Below are 17,418 nucleotides of genomic sequence, written 5' to 3'. Positions count from 1 at the left end.
TGAAATAGTGACGTCACTATTTTAGTTGCATAAGAACACCAGAAGAGTGGAAGAGACAACCAGTGGTTTGCAATGTTTATCTGCGCCACCTTAGTAAAATGTATTCTCCTTGCTGGCGGATGATGTGTCAAAACAATCGGTGTTCTAGTCGTCGTCGTTGTCGTCGCCGCGACAGAGTTCTCAATCGACCACCTCAGCGTTTTACGTGCCGTGATTTTGTTGAATGAAAAAAATCCGATCCTGTTGTGTTTCATTCATAAAAACAGTGGTGTTTGTGAAATTCTGATTTCGTTCTTCTTCTCAACACGAAAGGATATCCGAAAAGGAGACAACGATTTCATATTGATTCCTGCAGTGTTGGAGAAAATGCTCTGCTGGAACTTGGTCGTTTGAGGTTACGCTGCTGGCAAGTGCAAGGATAACATCGGCATACGTGTATGTATGGAGTTATCTAATTTAATAATGGATTGCAGTTTTTCCGAAATTAATATGCGTTCTACTTACAGACCGAACCAAGATGAGAATTTGTTACGGCTTGGTATTGCTGGGACTGGTGGCTTTGCTGGAAACGGCCACCGGTGAATCCAAAAGCCATCCAGTCACGACGCAGCTTTCGGCAAAATGGGGCATAACGCCAGTCGAGCTGGAGATTGCGGAATTCATTGAAGAGGAAAACGTGAACCTGTTTTGGGATTACATCGATCTGCTCAACAAAATTCCCAACGGACTGCATAGCATAGGTATGATAGCTGGGTGTTTTGGCCTATTTATTTTTATACGTAGGTAGGTAGGGTAGCGAACCACTTGGGCAGCGGCCGGTATTTTGGGTACTCTGTGCTATAACTCAGTCAATTCCAAACCAATTGACTTGAAATTTTGTACACGGCTAGATACTATACGTATCTCATCGCGCTCCAAAAATGGTGTCAATTGGTTCAGAATTGGCTGAGTTATAGCAGAAAAGTGCCCAAAATAGAACCCCTACCGAGATGGTTCCACTTACCTTCCCTATGTATTGATAATCATATTTAGGTACAGCCTTACTTCAACTGAGAATCAGTATGGAATTTGGACATTTTAGGGCGTTGAATAACTTCGCACAACATACTGGGATACTATTTTTCAAACACATAAATCGAACACGTCACGAAAAAATCCACACATTTTTTGACACGACTAGATTTTAACTAGACTACCTGAAAAAAATCTAGACGGTCAGGGAATTTATTTTCGAGCCTGGAAAATTGAAGAAAATCAGGGAACTTTGTTAATGGCCGGCGTACTCTCGATCGAAAATTTGATTGCTCTAGCTTTCATTTGCTTCTGAATCAATTCTATCAACAAAGGCATATATTTACACTTCCCGTCATAAGTATAGACTCACAAAAAGTTAATTGAGAGCCTAAATACTCTGTCGATGATTATTTTGCACGTGTGACAAGCACGAAGATATCCTATGAGTCAAGGAAATTTCCATTACTTTTGTATCCCGCGCCCGTACGTGGTGGCCGAACTCGCGTACCGAGATCATTAGCGCGAGAAACAAATTAAAACATTACTACCTAATCGGACGAACGAATTAAAACGCGTTGTTGCGGTAAAACGAACAATAACAAAACTAAACTTTATTTACATACATTACATTTGGACAACATTCATTCAATAACAATTACACATGTATGCGCTGTGTCGACATCAATGGGTGACAGATGTTCGGTCGCCCGCGAGTCCAGCGGTGGCGGCATAGGTAGGGACTATCCGCGTTAATGTTGTCCCCAACATCCCCCAGACAGAGACAATGAGACATGAACGAAGGGCCTTTGAATAATAATGATTTTGTGAAAATGTTGTAGTTCCTAAAATACACACTTTTTACAATCGTTCGGAAAAAATTTTCTCATCTACACGTGATTGTTTTCAAGCAATAAAACACAGGGGTTATCGCGATATCGCGATGAATGTAAAGTTAAAACCGAATATACAAATTTTCTGTATTACACGTAATTTTGTGAAGATTTTGTAGTTTTTATGAATCACACTTGTCCTCATTTATCTGTAAATGTATTCTTATGTACACGTGATTGTTTTCAAGCAATATAACATGGAGATTGTCGCGATGAATGTGAAGTTCAAACTGAAAATACTAATTTCCTGTATTATACGTGATTTTATGAAAATTTTGTAGTTTCTGAGATTCATACTTTTCACAATCGTTTGGAAAAAGATTTCTCATGTGCACGTGATTGGTTTCAAGCAATAAACACTGGGGTTGTCGCGATGAATACAAAGTTCAAATCGAATATATAAATTTTCTGTATTATACGTAATTTTGTGAAGATTTTGTAATTTTATGATTCACACTTGTCCCCATTTATCTGTAGATGTATTCTTATGTACACGTGATTGTTTTCAAGCAATAAAACACAAGGATTGTCGCGATGAACGTAAAGTTCGAACTGAAATACGAATTCCCTGTATTATACGTGATTTTGTGAAAATTTTGTAGTTACTAAAACACACACTTTTCACAATCGATTGGAAGAAGTTTTCTAATGTACACGTGATTGTTTTCAAGCAATAAACACAAGACAACCCTTGAGATGGACGTGAAGTTTAAACTGAAAAGACAAATTTCCTGTAATATACGTGATTTTGTGAAAATGTTGTAGTTCCTAAAATACACACTTTTCACAATCGTTCTGAAAAAGTTTCCTTATGTACATGTGATTGTTTTCAAGCAATATAACACAGGGGTTGTCGCGATGAATGTAAAGTTCGAACCGAATATACAAATTTTCTGTCCTCCTCTCTCCTCTTCTTGGCGTAACGTCCTCAATGGGACAAAGCCTGCTTCTCAGCTTAGTGTTCTATGAGCACTTCCACAGTTATTAACTGAGAGCTTCCTCTGCCAATGACCATTTTGCATGCGTATATCGTGTGGCAGGCACGAAGATACTCTATGCCCAAGGAAGTCAAGGAAATTTCCTTTACGAAAAGATCCTGGACCGACCGGGAATCGAACCCGTCACCCTCAGCATGGTCATGCTGAATACCCGTGCGTTTACCGCCTCGGCTATATGGGCCAAATTTTCTGTATTACACGTAATTTTGTGAAGATTTTGTAGTTTTTATGAATCACACTTGTCCTCATTTATCTGTAAATGTATTCTTATGTACACGTGATTGTTTTCAAGCAATATAATATGGAGATTGTCGAGATTAATGTTAAGTTCAAACTGAAAATGCTAATTTCCTGTATTATACGTGATTTTATGAAAATTTTGTAGTTTCTGAGATTCATACTTTTTACAATCGTTTGGAAAAAGATTTCTCATGTGCACGTGATTGGTTTCAAGCAATAAAACACAGGGGTTGTCGCGATGAATACAAAGTTCAAATCGAATATACAAATTTTCTGTATTATACGTAATTTTGTGAAGATTTTATAGTCTTAAATAATGAGTATCTCCATATATTTCTTTGCAATAATTTTGCTTTATTAATATGGGCAATTCAACATTAAAATTAGCGTGGAAACTAATTTACATTCGGAATGGCTCCAGAAAAACAGTATTTTTTAAGGTACTTGCTCCGAGTTTTTGAGTACTCAAAAATAGACCTTTGGTCAAATCCATAATTTGAAAATTTTATATTCATCTAGAAGGCTGGGAAAATTCATAGCTTCAAAAATTTTGCAAATCGGATAAAAAACGGCTGAGATATTAGCAGTTGAAAAATACCGTTCCCACTGTTTTGAGGCATGGCAGTTGGTGTAAGTGATTTATTTTTTTTTTTTTTGTTTGTGGTGTCAGACGACTGGCTAAGACCGGTCACGGTCCATCTCGCCATGTAAGTGATTTATAGCATGGCAGTGGGAGTGTTTAACCCTTTATAAGGCCGAGGAAACTAGAAGAGTTGTCAAAGCGTACTATTATGGAAATGATTATATACATGATTACATGTACAAAACAATTTTTGTTTGAAAGAAACTCTCAAAAATCTAGGTGGCAATATAGTTGCCACTGCCCGTTTAGGCCAAAAACGCTGGTGGCAATAAAGTTGCCACTGCCCGTTAACCCCAAAAACGGGCTTTTGAGGTGGCAATATAGTTGCCACTGCCCGTTTAGGCCACCAGCGCTGGTGGCAATATTCTTGCCACTGCCCGTTTAGGGTACTTTTCTTCTTTTGACTTCGACAAAAAGCCGGAAAAGAGATTTTAGAGTGGATTGGGCCTTAACCCATAATATAAACTGTGTAGTTCAGCTCATGTCAACCCAAAATTTGATTATTTTTTAAAATATTTACCAAATCTATAATTTTACAATAAGTTTGAGCTAATTTTCTTCACGGGGTCAAAATTAGTCATTTTTGAGACTACAAATGGCTCCTAAATTGTTGTTATAGCTTTGTTTAGTACCAAAAAAATACCAGGCGTTGTTAGTAGTCCCAATTTTGTGTAAACCAAAAAAAAAAGTTCGAAATAAATTGTTATAAAACAGAAAAAAATACAAACAGTAGGTGGCAATATAGTTGCCACTGCCTTATAAAGGGTTAAGCTCTTGACGAACCTTCAAAAATGAATAAAATTCAAACTCATCTCAAAAAGTTTCTAGGGGTGCTCCAACAGATTTGAAAATGGCATTTTTCTACATTTTCCATGCGCTTTAATGCCCTACTAATGGGGTCTCTGATCACGGCAAAAGTTTTTTTTTGTCGAACAGTGTTAGGAGCAGCCATTGGAATGGATCCCTCCAACCATTTACGTTAAAAAGCGTGGTCAGTTGAGTCTTTCCGAGTAGCTCGAAGTTTTAGACAGAATATTTTTTTTAATATAAACCGGCCATAAATAAACTGGTCCACTAACATCTTGTGCACTGAATAAAACATCAGTAGAAAATACGTTTTCTCTGCAAATTTTGCACGTCACATTTAAAACGTTGTTCAACGTGAAACACGTGCTGCACAATTTGCGTGCTGGTCAAATCTGTCGAGAACAAAACATTTTATAGCAACATGGTGATCAAACGTTTGAACCATTGTAGAATATTTTTATGCATATGTGTACATCAATTACCTTATTTTGTTACATATACCGTATTAGAAACAGATATTTGCGCGTAAAAACACTATAATGTTCTCATTGCCTATAACATACCATTATGATCAACATTATACTGTTTGTGCATTGAATTTAATTTTTTAGCAGGATATATTAAGTTTTTCTGGGGAATGGTACATTCTGGGAAATGTTATAGAATCAAGAACGCACATCGGCCCAGCGAGCAAACACGAACCGAATTGAATAGCAACGACCTCGCTATTTGCACTAATGAAACGCGCTTTCAGGACGTCGATAATACTCAGAGGAAATTTTATAATAAAATTTACTAATGCTATTTCTTTTTTGCAATATTTGTACCACAGGCACCGAACGGGATCGATACCGCAAGTCCATCGAACTGGCCGAAAGTCTGCTGGGAGTAGGCCAAACGAATCTGTTGAAACTGGCCTTATCGCTACATAGCTTCTCCGCAAAGGTGCAAGCTCATCTTCAGATAGCCAACCAGGTGCTAAAACAGGGAGACTGTGAAACGTCGGCATTTGTCACCATTGGGGGTAAAGTGGCGTGTGATGAGGATGAACTACGTAGCATCCTGAAGGCCTTGGATAAAGATCCAACGAAAGTGGAAGTTCACATTTTGGATCATGTATACCCGGCGTCCGAGAACAATTCGCTGACCGCTATTTTGTACGCCCAGATTGGAACCGAGCTGTTCGAAAAGCTTCATGGTATTCTTAAGGAGAAGGCTGAACAGGGCGCGGTTAGGTATGTTCTTAGACATTTTGTAAAAACGGTACCGAATCGGAAAATGCGGTTGTCTGGGTACGGAGTGGAGCTGCATTTGAAATCCACTGAGTATAAGAGCCAGGACGATTCGCCTCGACCACAGGATCAGGAAACGGTATTCAGCGATGATTCCGCTGAACCGGAAGTAGAAGGGTTCGACTTCGTGAAACTGAAGGAACGCTTTCCACATCTTTCCCATTCGTTGGACCGTTTCCGTAATGCCCTGCAGGAGAAGCACGAAGAGATCGCACCCTTGAAGGCCTGGGAGTTCCAGGAATTGGGGTTGCAGGCGGCGCAGCGGATCGCACAAATCCAGGGTGAGGAAGCACTTCAGATCTTACAGTTCACGGCACAGAACTTCCCAACCCAAGCAAAGTCCCTGCTAGCTCAAACGGTTTCCGAAGATTTCAAAAAAGAAATGCGTCACAACATTGAAGTACTGGGCCGCAATCTAAACCTACAACCTCCGGATTCCGCCCTATTCCTTAATGGATTGTTCTTTGATGCTGACACTATTGATACCATAACACTGTTGGATACCCTCCGCTCGGAAATGCACGTTCTCGAAGGGTTGAACCGAATTAATCTTCGCGGCAAAGCAGCAGCTCCCCTACTGGCCTTGGATCTCTCGTCGACCTCCAAGGAGTTCGCCATCGATATACGCGATTCGGCCATCACGTGGATCAACGATCTGGAAAACGATGCCCAGTACCGGCGGTGGCCGGGCAGTGTCATGGATCTCTTGCGGCCAACGTTCCCCGGAATGCTGCGAAACATTCGCAAGAACCTCTTCAACCTGGTGCTGGTGATCGATCCCGTCGCCTACAGTGACAACGGTCGGGGCATAGTGAAACTGGCGGAAAGCTTTGTTGTACACTCGGCCCCGGTTCGTGTGGGTCTGGTCTTTGATACAAGGGGCAGCTCTGACAAAGAGATGGACTACCGGTCGATTGTATGCGCTTTCAACTATGTTCATCAGAAAAAGAGCTCCTCCGAGGCGCTGGGTTTCCTAACAGATGTAAGAACGTCTGATTTGATCAAAATATACCGAACATCATTACCTTAACTCCCTTTCTTTATTCCAGCTTTTCGCCACTACTTCTAAGAGAGACATCACGTACGATGATGTGCGCAAACAACTGAAGAAAACGTTCTCCAAACTGAAATCGGACGAAGTTGAAGAGATTCTTGGCGAGGACTCTGATTTCGACTACGGCAGACAGCTTTCGCAGGAATTTGTCGGCAGACTGGGACTGAAGTCCACGCCCCAAGCGCTGATGAATGGAGTCCTGTTGGCACAAAATACGCTCAACACCGATGACTTTGAAGAAACGATTCTTACGGAAATTATGCAGCAGACGCCCACTATTCAGAAGGCTGTTTACAAGGGTGACCTGAACGATGGCGAACCGGTGATCGACTACCTGATGAAGCAGCCCCATGTTATGCCACGGCTGAACCAACGGATTCTGTCGGCCGAAGATCCAACATTCCTGGACGTGTCCGGAAACCCCCATCCCGATCTGGAGGACGTATCTGCTTTGGCTCAGCTATCAAACTCCGACCTGACGGCTACGCTGATGAAAAATCTCAAATATATGGGTGGGAAATCCACCTACGAGAAGTTCATGGGCTACCGATTGCACTTCCACAGCGTTTGGGTAGTTGCCGATTTGAACCATAGCGATGGACGGAAGTTGTTGCAGAATGCGTTGAGATTTATGGTGAGTGATGTTTGCCTGATGATACATTGTGGTCTTAGTCTTTGAAAATCACTACGTTATTTTACTCCAGCGTGTAGTGGAGCATTATCGGTAGTTGGTATTGGGCTATGGTCCTCCAATTTCCCGAAACGTTCAGGATTGCCATAACTTCTTTAACAGGACTTTGGTTTGGTTTGTTATAATCCAGACATAAGTACAGAGCGAGTTTTGTTTGCTTTTGCTGGTTACGCCGTGAAAGGACCTATTCACACCAGTAAATACCTTTTAATTTCAAATGAAACGTCATGTATTCTGCAAGTGCTTTTCCACCTGGTGGACACTGGCATCGTCTTGTACCGTGTACGAAAGTTGCTGTTGCGTCGAGAATTCATCCCGCCGCGGATGTCTTTCGGACGCTGTAACAGAAACCAGTTTCACAGTATTGTTTTGCAACAGATTTGTACTCGAAACTGCAATTTATTTTCATTAAGTAAGACATAAAATAACATATAAATTAACTTTCACTATTAGTTTCCAGAAGTCAACAAAGCACGGATACTTCTTCTTCTTCTTCTTTCTACGCCTGCCCAGCTGTCAAACTAGGGCAAGCAGGGATGGCACAGCTGTATCAGCTATAACGCCAACGATGTTTGTTTATAGTCAATTGACTTTCGCTGTCAGGGCATTGCAGTTTCATCGATTATCCATTCCCTTTTGGTATCTCTAGATTTTGCTGTTGATTTCTTCTAAAAAGCTGACTACATCACGGAGAAGGTCGATGTTTTTCCGGTCCCAAACATTGTAAATGTTGCAAAAGTTGTCCAGTCCATATTTGTTCCTTGTCGCAGCATATTTTACGCAGTAGAAGATTATGTGTTCGGCGTCTTCAGTTACATCGCAGCTTTCGCAAATACAATCGTCTGCCAGTTTCATTTTAAATAACCAGTAGCGTAAAAAATCGTGACCAGAGAGTAGCCTATTGAGAGTGCGTACTTCCTTGTTATTTAGATCTAACTTAAAGTGCCAGGGTCTATGAGGGATAGTGTTCTGTATCTGAAAGTACTTGCGGCCCTTTCCAAGCTCTGACGAGTAGTCCAGATACCATTGCTGAGCATCCTCCTCGCTGCGACGTTGGAAGTACCAAACCGCGTCATGAAGCAGTATTTTGTTGGTGCAGATGATGTCTCCTTCCAGGGCCTGTTTGGCCAGTTGATCCGCCATTTCATTACCTCGCACTCCCGTGTGTCCTGGTATCCATTGGATAGACGTCATCGTTGCGGCCGCCAGGACCAAGATTTGGTTGATCAGAAAATCTCGCACTTCTTTGTCCATTTGATCCAGAATGAACTCGCAGCCAACCCTGGAATCCGTCATTATGACTCCGTTGGATATACCATTACGATTGATGTACTGTAGCGCTATGAAGATTGCTTGGATCTCCGCCGACATGATACAGACGAAGTTAGACAGTTTCAAGCTGAGTCTGGCGTTGCTTGGCTCATGGAAAACCCCAATTCCGCATTCCATACCATTGCTTGACGCATCTGTATAAATAATAGGACGATTTCGATATTTTCCGTGGATCAGAGACGGTGTAAGCTGCCTCAGCACCCTGATGTTGGTCTGTTTTTTGGGCCACAGTTCCTCATTCAGTGTTGTTGAGATGTCCACTGATCCTGATAACGGAGTCGCTGAAACTGCACATGTCATGTCCTGGAATATTTCCGCATGTTGTGCCGCTATTTGCTCGATGTAGGTGTACCTCTTCGATTCGTCCAACATGTCGCAGTTGTTGATCTGCTCCCATACAGGAGTTTTCCGGTAATAGTGCTTGACCACCTGCTTCCCAACTACCTTCAGCCGCCTGAATTGAAGCGGAGGCTGTGCAACTATGGCCTGCAAAGTGTTCCGAGGTGTTGTTTTGGTGCAACCTGTGATTCTTCGTAGGCAGGCGTTATTGATAACATCAATTCGCTCCAAATTAGTTTTGCACGCAGAGCTGTATATACTAGAACCATATTCGATGAAGCCCCGAAAGAGAGCATTGTAGGCCATACCAAGTGTCGCTGGGTGACTGCCATACTTGGTACCGCTAATGACCTTGAGCATATTTAGGCGATCGGCCGCCTGCTTGGAGAGGTCCCGTAAGTGGGCGCCGAACTTTAGCGATCTATCTATCAATAGTCCCAAGTATTTATGGAAGTTGACTGTTTCTATCACATCCGTGCCAATATGGATATTCAGAACCTTCGGAGAGTTCAAGAACAATATAGCCTTAGTCTTCTGCGCGTGGATGGTGAAATTCAGCTCATCTGTTGCCTCCACAAAACGTTCCATGAACTGGTTACCTCGTTCGTTGATTTCTTCTAGGTCTCGTCCCTCAATCATCACGGCGAAGTCGTCCGCATACTGAACGAGTTCGACACCTTCTACCCGGATACTATGGAGATTGGCAGTATAAATATTAAAGAGCGTCGGTGACAGTACGTCTCCTTGTGGAAGGCCTTGGCTAACATGCCGTGTTAGCGTATCAGCTCCGACCTGCAACTGTATTTTCCTGTCTGCCAGAAAAGCTAGCACCCAACTAGGAAATTCTGGTGGAAGTCCAAACGATAACATGCATTGCTCTAACTTATCCAGTTTGATTGCGTTGAACGCATTGGAGAGATCGATGAAGATTATCGCTGCAAGGTTCTTTTCCCGTTTAGCTAGGAATAATTTGTTCGTGACGTATTCCAAGCAGCCAACTGTAGACATTCCCTTCCTGAACCCAAAAGATAACCTCGGAAGAATGTTTCTTATTTCGATGTGTTGTTGTAGTTTTTCTAGCACGGCGGCATTCAAAATCTTCATCCCACAGTTTAGCATAGACAGAGGCCTAACTCCTTCTATTGATTCGGGGTCCTTCCTCGGTTTGGGAATTGCTACAACCTTGATGGATTTGAGATTTTCCGGGACAACGCCTGATCTCCAGATATGGTTCATGTCCATGATAATGGAGTCTCTCACTTCAGCGTTTAATAGTTTCAAGGAACTATATGCGATCCCGTCTGGAACTGGGGCTGAATGAGAAGACTTTTTCGACAAAAATCGGATCCAAAAGCTGCTTGTTAAAATGTCATAGTTGGGAAGATAAGAAGGTATGAAAGCAATGTTAGTTTCAAACGGGAAGTATTTGTTCAAAAACTGCTGCGCCATTTGCAAATCATCGTGTACTAGTACATTCTCCCTTTTCTTCTTCTTTCCGGTGAGTTTGCCTAATTGATTCCAGATGGTCTTTGCTGGAGTCCGAGGATCGAAGCTGGCAACGAATTCCTCAAACCGTTTCCGTGAAGATTCCTGTTTTTTCCTTTTGAAAATCGTTTCCTTTTTTCTCAGATCCAGTAGTGACTCCAAATCTCCACTGCGGTTGAATCGAGTTCTTGCTTCATTCTTCTCGTTCCATGCTAGTTCCACCTCGTCGCTCCACCAAAATTTAGGCACGTGCTTGTCCGGCTGTTTGGCTTTTTTGCTGATGATTTTCGATTGCCCCTGTAGGTCGGAATAGCTAACAACTTCATACACACTGATTTTGCTGAATTCCTCTGCCACCTTGGTTTTATTGATGAAATATCCGTTCGGTCGTCGCTGGGCCAGCTGTACAACGGTTTCAATAGCAAGATGTCGACTACCTATTCCATAATTTAGAACCTTCATTCTAGCATCGTCAAACAGCCCTGAAGATACCAGAACAAGGTCGATTGCAGAAGGCGATTTGTTGAGTTCAACCGGTACGAACGTCATCTGTCCCTCGTTCAAAAGAATGTAGGCTTCGTCGTTTATAAGGTCGAATAGAGCTGCTCCTTTGTTATCTTGGTGCCGAGGGTCCCATGCGAAATGGTGCGCATTGAAGTCACCTCCCACAAGAACCTTTCGGTAACCTCGTACAGCTTGCAGTAGGGATTCCACTCTTGTTTCAGGGCAAAATGGGAAATATTGGGTGCTGCATAGACCGACATCACAACAATATCGTGGGCTACTATCAATCGTGCGACGGCTTGAATTTTTGGTAAGTTCGGTAACGTTATCCCTCTAGATTTTAATTTTTTGTTGATTAGGATGCCAGCGCCTCCATAACCGTCGTCTCTCGAGTCGAGGAAAGTGAAAAACCCTGGCACACTATATTTGCTACTCTCTAATTCTATCTTACTCCAAGTTTCTGATAAAAGGACTACATTATAATTCTCAATGATCAATGCTCTGGTTAATTCTTCTTTATTTTTCTCAAAACTCTGAATGTTTAGCTGGAAAATCTTTATCTCTTCTGTTGGCATTTACTTACGATTGCTATTTCATTTGCGAATTTGATCCGGACTACGACTGCGATTCCTTCGATGCTGCGAAGCATGTTTCCTTCCGCTGCTCGACATGAACATATCTTCGTCCACCGGCTCCGTCGAACCCAAGGTGGGAGCTTGGTCGCCACCAAGTTGCTGCTGCAGTTGCACCTTACGTTGCTCTTCCATACGTTGAGCCCAACGCTCGAAATCCGTCACTTTAAACGTGTTGAACAGTGCTACACCATTCTGCTCCTTCTCTTTGTCTCCATCCACTTTCTTCTTCTTCTTCTCCGCGTACACTTGCACCTGATCCGCGATGTTTACCTCCGTATTCGTACGCTTCGGCTTCTGGGGGCGATACTGCTGAACATTTTTCGTCTTGTACTGACCAGCCGACATCTCTGCGAATGTGTTGGGTAGCGGTGGGAAACACTCGGCGTTTTCCAGCAGTTCATATCGGTTCTCGGTGAGAATTGGGAATTGCTCCTTTGCTTCCATGAACGTTAGCGTGGACTTGGCCATGATCGTCCTGATGTTCCTTTGCCGTTTTTTCTCTGCACACTCCTCGTCCGACGTTCGGTGGTTTGAGTTGTCCTTACAGTAAAGACATTTCGCCTTGTTGGGACAAATCCTTCATGTTGTTGCGTGCAGTTCGGGCATCTTTTGCGCGATCTGCAGTTGTCGGTTGCGTGATTGTACCTGAGGCAGTTCAGGCACAACACCGGCTTCGTGATGAACGGCCGAACCGTATTGATGCAGCAAAAGAGCCGCACCTCTGGTGGAAGGGTACTCGCACGGAATGTGACACTGATCCTGTGTGCCTCGATCTTCTTACCCGATTCATAGCGATGCAGCCGATTGATTGCCAAGATTGGATAGCAACTCGAAATGTTTTCCTGGATTTCTTCAATGGTCATGTCCGTCGGAACGCCGGCGACGACTCCAGACACTGACACGAAACTACGTGGGATGTAGGCCTTGTAATTGTTATTGCGCAGCATCTTGTCAGCTTGCATTTTGTTGGCAGTCAGACAGCTCCTCAGGAAGACAAGCACCTTGTTTCTTCCCAATGCTCGCATGTTCGTGATGTTCTGCTTGTAGTCGTCGATTTTCGATAGCACTTTCCCGAGAGATAACTTGTTGATGCGGAGACGGCCCTCATCGTCATCAAGCAACTGCACGATCACACGGAAAGGCGAGGCGTCATTTTGGTTGTATTCGTATGTCTGGTACACTTTGTTGGTATTGGTTGCTTTCGAGTCGGGTTTCCCTCCCGAGGCGATGCCCGGTGGGTCCGGCGCCATCTTGGCTCCTTCGCTGAACTCCGATGAAAAAGGTCCTTTTTTCTTTCTAATCACTTGAATTTCAGAACAAATCACTGATATGGGTCACTACTGAATATTGATCCGATCGTAAACACGATCAAACGCGCTTTTCCGTAAAAGGTCTCTCAAAAACGCAAAACAAAAATTCGCCACGTGCCAAAAACGCTCCGTCCGCAGTGAGAAGACACAATCGAATGAAGCACGGATACAATTACAATAATAATCTACATATTGCAGACTACATCCCAAATTGGACTATCACACTTTTTTTGATACGCCTAAAAAGTGTGATAAAAGTGCACATTTGCCTCGGATCGTCTCGACGTCTTCGGTGCACTTATTCCTCTATTTACAAGGAATAAGTGCACCGAAGACCTCAACTCGATCCGACGTGGTCCTGCGCTGCAATCACACTTTGAAGGTCTGTGCACACTATTGTGTCAGTCCAATTTGGGGTGCAGTCAGCAATACAACATACAATTTGACATTTTCACTACAGCTTGCGCATACAACTTGTACAAGAATTTGTATGCAAGCAATACAACATATTTTGCACAATTACAGTGCCGTTCGTAAGTGTTGGCACAGTTGCATAAAACTTTCGTATATCATTCCAATCCATGCTTTCATGCACTTCAGCAATCACACCTTCATGCTGTCGGTTCTTGCTGCGGAGAATATGTTTCTCTTACCGTGCATTGTTGACGACAAACTCCTTTTTTCTCAGACCGCGCTCAAAAATTAATTATCGGATTTATATATCATTCCTTTGTGTACCTTTCAGAAATCAACAAGCGGCACAAGGGTGGCATTCGTTCCCAACGTCGACGGCTCGGATGCTGCTAGATCGCAACTGAAAAAGGATCTAAATGCACTCGTTTGGGCGACGATCAACACTCTTCGGCCGGAAGAGGCAACCGAGCTGGTGGTCAAACTCCTGAAACAAGCCGAAGAAGGGAAGGACTACGAAGTTCCAGATTCGGTACTTGGCTTTCTGCCGGCAACGCAGCTGCATTTGAAAATGCTTCGGGTCTACTGTCAACGTGTCCTGAAGTTGAAGGCATCCACGAACGGACTGGTGGCCAATGGGCGCGTACTGGGGCCATTCGAGCATGGTGAAGTGTTCGATTCGGAAGATTTCGGCTTGCTGGAAAAGTTCATCAGTCTCCAGTATACCGACAAGATTCGAAAGGCCCTGAAGGAGGCATCGGTCGATGGCGAAGACATTGAAGTTTCCAGCGATACCATTTTTCGGCTGGTCGCAATCCTGGTGCCTCGACAGCAATCCAAATCACGCTTCAACATACCGACGGAACTCCAAGAGCATCATACCGTGGTGAAACTTCCGCCGAAATCGAATGATTTGCCATTCTTCGAAATAGTGGCCGTGTTAGATCCCGCTTCAAGAGGGGCGCAGAAATTGTCGTCGCTGCTCATTCTGCTGCGAAATGTGGTCAACTGCAACATGCGACTGGTTCTCTGTGCCGTGGACAGACACAGCGACATGCCAGTTAAAACGTGAGTAGCAACGTGAAATAGTTATCTGATTGGGTAAAGTCAATCAAATTTGAACTACAGTATCGTAATCTCGACTGCAAACTTCCAAATAAAGGTAGAATTTTCCGAAATTCTTGCCTTCGATTATTATTTTGATCTGGGTTACCATCAAATATATTATCTTCCCGTATTTCAGTTTCTACCGATTCGTTGTTGAGCCGGAACTTCAATTCATGCCGGATGGTAAACATGCTCCGGGACCCTATGCCAAATTCGTTGGACTGCCTGCAAATCCCCTGTTAACGCAAAGTCTCAACGTAAGAAGTCCATAACTCGTATTCACAAGAATGTCGCATTCAATTATGGTCTCACGATTTTAGGTTCCGGAAAACTGGCTCGTAGAAGTGGTGCGATCCGTATACGATCTCGACAATATCAAACTATCCGAAATCAACGGTCCGGTACACAGCGAGTACGAGCTTGAATATCTGCTACTGGAGGGCCACTGCTTTGACACTACGACGGGTTCACCACCGCGAGGGCTGCAGATCACCCTGGGAACCGAGGAGCACCCGATCGTAGTGGATACGATTGTTATGGCCAATTTGGGATACTTCCAACTGAAGGCTAATCCGGGAGCGTGGGTTCTTAAACTGCGCCATGGAAAGAGTGCGGATATCTACGACATCACAAGTGCCGAGGGACCCAATACGGTACATTCCAGTGAAGATACTAGGGTTGTCGTGAGTTCGCTTAAGTCGCACGTATTGAAACTAAGGGTGACTAAGAAACCGGGTAAGGCCAATGCCGATTTGCTAGGAGACGACAAGGAATCCGGTGGTGGAATCTGGGATTCGATTAGCTCTATGGTAGGAACCGGCGATGCCCAGGACAAAGAAGTTCTGAACATATTTTCGGTTGCTTCCGGTCACCTGTACGAACGGTTGCTAAGGATTATGATGCTGTCTTTGCTGAAACACACTAAAACTCCCGTCAAGTTTTGGTTCTTGAAGAATTATCTATCACCGCAATTCATTGACTTTTTACCATACATGGCCAAAGAATACAACTTCCAGTACGAACTGGTGCAGTACAAATGGCCACGATGGCTTCATCAGCAGACCGAAAAACAGCGAATTATCTGGGGCTACAAGATTTTGTTCCTGGACGTCCTATTCCCATTGGATGTGAAGAAAATCATCTTTGTCGACGCCGATCAAATTGTTCGTGCCGACATGAAGGAGCTCAACGACTTCGACCTCGGTGGAGCCCCGTACGGCTACACTCCCTTCTGCGATTCTCGACAGGAAATGGAAGGATTCCGATTTTGGAAGCAAGGCTACTGGAGAAATCACCTGCAAGGGCGCAAATATCACATTTCGGCGCTGTACGTGGTGGATTTGAAACGGTTCCGGAAGATTGCCGCGGGCGACCGAATCCGAGGGCAGTACCAAGCGTTGAGCCAGGATCCCAACAGTTTATCCAACTTGGATCAGGATCTGCCCAACAACATGATCCACCAGGTGGCCATCAAATCGCTACCCCAGGAATGGCTTTGGTGTGAAACTTGGTGCAGTAGCGACACCTTACAGTATGCGAAGACCATCGATCTTTGCAACAATCCTCTGACCAAAGAGGCTAAACTAACCGCCGCCCAGCGGATTGTGCCCGAGTGGAAAGACTACGATGCGGAAATAAAACGACTGCATGCTAAGGTCGACGAACTGGAGCACGAAGCTGGTCAGATTTCACATTCCCAAGGTAAGGAACACATCAAACTCCAACCGCAAGCCCACATTCCATTACTTTTATATGGTTTCTTTTTTTTTTTCAGGAGAAGCTTCCTCCAACCAAGAAGCGCAACACACTGAACTGTAGGACAATTGGCAAGCTGGATGATTTTTAAAAAACAGAAGACTAAAGAAGCCGAATTGTAATGTATGAACTTTAATATAAATTAAAACTCTCCAAAATGTTCAGCTCAGCTCCCGTGAGAACTGCGTTTGCTGTGATTATTTAATATGGTAGCGTTCTAGCTAGATATCGCAATTAGTTTACGTGTTAGGTTGTTTTTGCGTTGTTCCACTTCTAAAATCACATGACGCAAAACTATCAATTACTAAAAGTTCTCACACAACGGGTGACACTAGAATGCTAATTATTTCAAAACGTCAATAAAATTGTACAACAATCTCTTTTACCGTATGTGCGTTCTATTCTTCGTTCTATTCAATATTAGCGATGACAGGCTCTCCATAGGAGGGAAATCTTGATCCAAAAGAAAGCGTCGACAAAAAATCAACAACGGGGCCAGGATTTTCTTTTTTCTAACACACTCTCCTAGACATGCACCACAAAGAGAGAGAGAGAGAGAGAGAGAGAGGTGGAAGAGGAAACAGCTTGCCTCCTCTTTCATCCAGCTCTTTCACTTGCTTGTTTGGAGGAGTGAATAAGAAAAAAGAAAAAGCGGGAGCGCTATGTTAACGTAGAAGTGGCTCAAGACTACGCGCAGCAGTTAGCAGTGGCCCTACCAACGTAAGAGCAGCTTGGCGCAGCTACACTTGAAGATGGCTGGAGGGACATCCGATCCGCCATAGGTAGTACCTCGGCTACAGCACTAGGCTTATTAATACAGGTTTCTCTATAGCTAGATTGGTAACTGAACGATAATTAAATTATATGTCCTGAGAGTGGCTTTGGGTATTTTTGGCAGTTTTTCTCTCTTT

The 17,418-nt window shown here is 43.5% G+C and overlaps 1 protein-coding gene across 1 annotated transcript; it reads left to right on the top strand.

Annotated features, from left to right (window-relative positions):
• Positions 1-134: 134 nt before the first annotated feature.
• On the top strand, positions 135-16,897 carry LOC109427216 (UDP-glucose:glycoprotein glucosyltransferase). The gene is made up of 8 exons (XM_019702723.3): positions 135-435; positions 507-740; positions 5,425-6,866; positions 6,934-7,572; positions 13,980-14,713; positions 14,889-15,009; positions 15,073-16,453; positions 16,527-16,897. Exons 2-8 carry the CDS (start codon positions 518-520, stop codon positions 16,568-16,570), a joined length of 4,584 nt encoding a protein of 1,527 aa, XP_019558268.2. The 5' UTR covers positions 135-435; positions 507-517; the 3' UTR covers positions 16,571-16,897.
• The last annotated feature ends 521 nt before the right edge of the window (positions 16,898-17,418 follow it).

This window comes from Aedes albopictus, chromosome 3 (genome assembly GCF_035046485.1).
Source record: "Aedes albopictus strain Foshan chromosome 3, AalbF5, whole genome shotgun sequence".
Classification (NCBI taxonomy): domain Eukaryota; kingdom Metazoa; phylum Arthropoda; class Insecta; order Diptera; family Culicidae; genus Aedes; species Aedes albopictus.
This window is presented reverse-complemented; position numbering and strand designations above follow the sequence as displayed.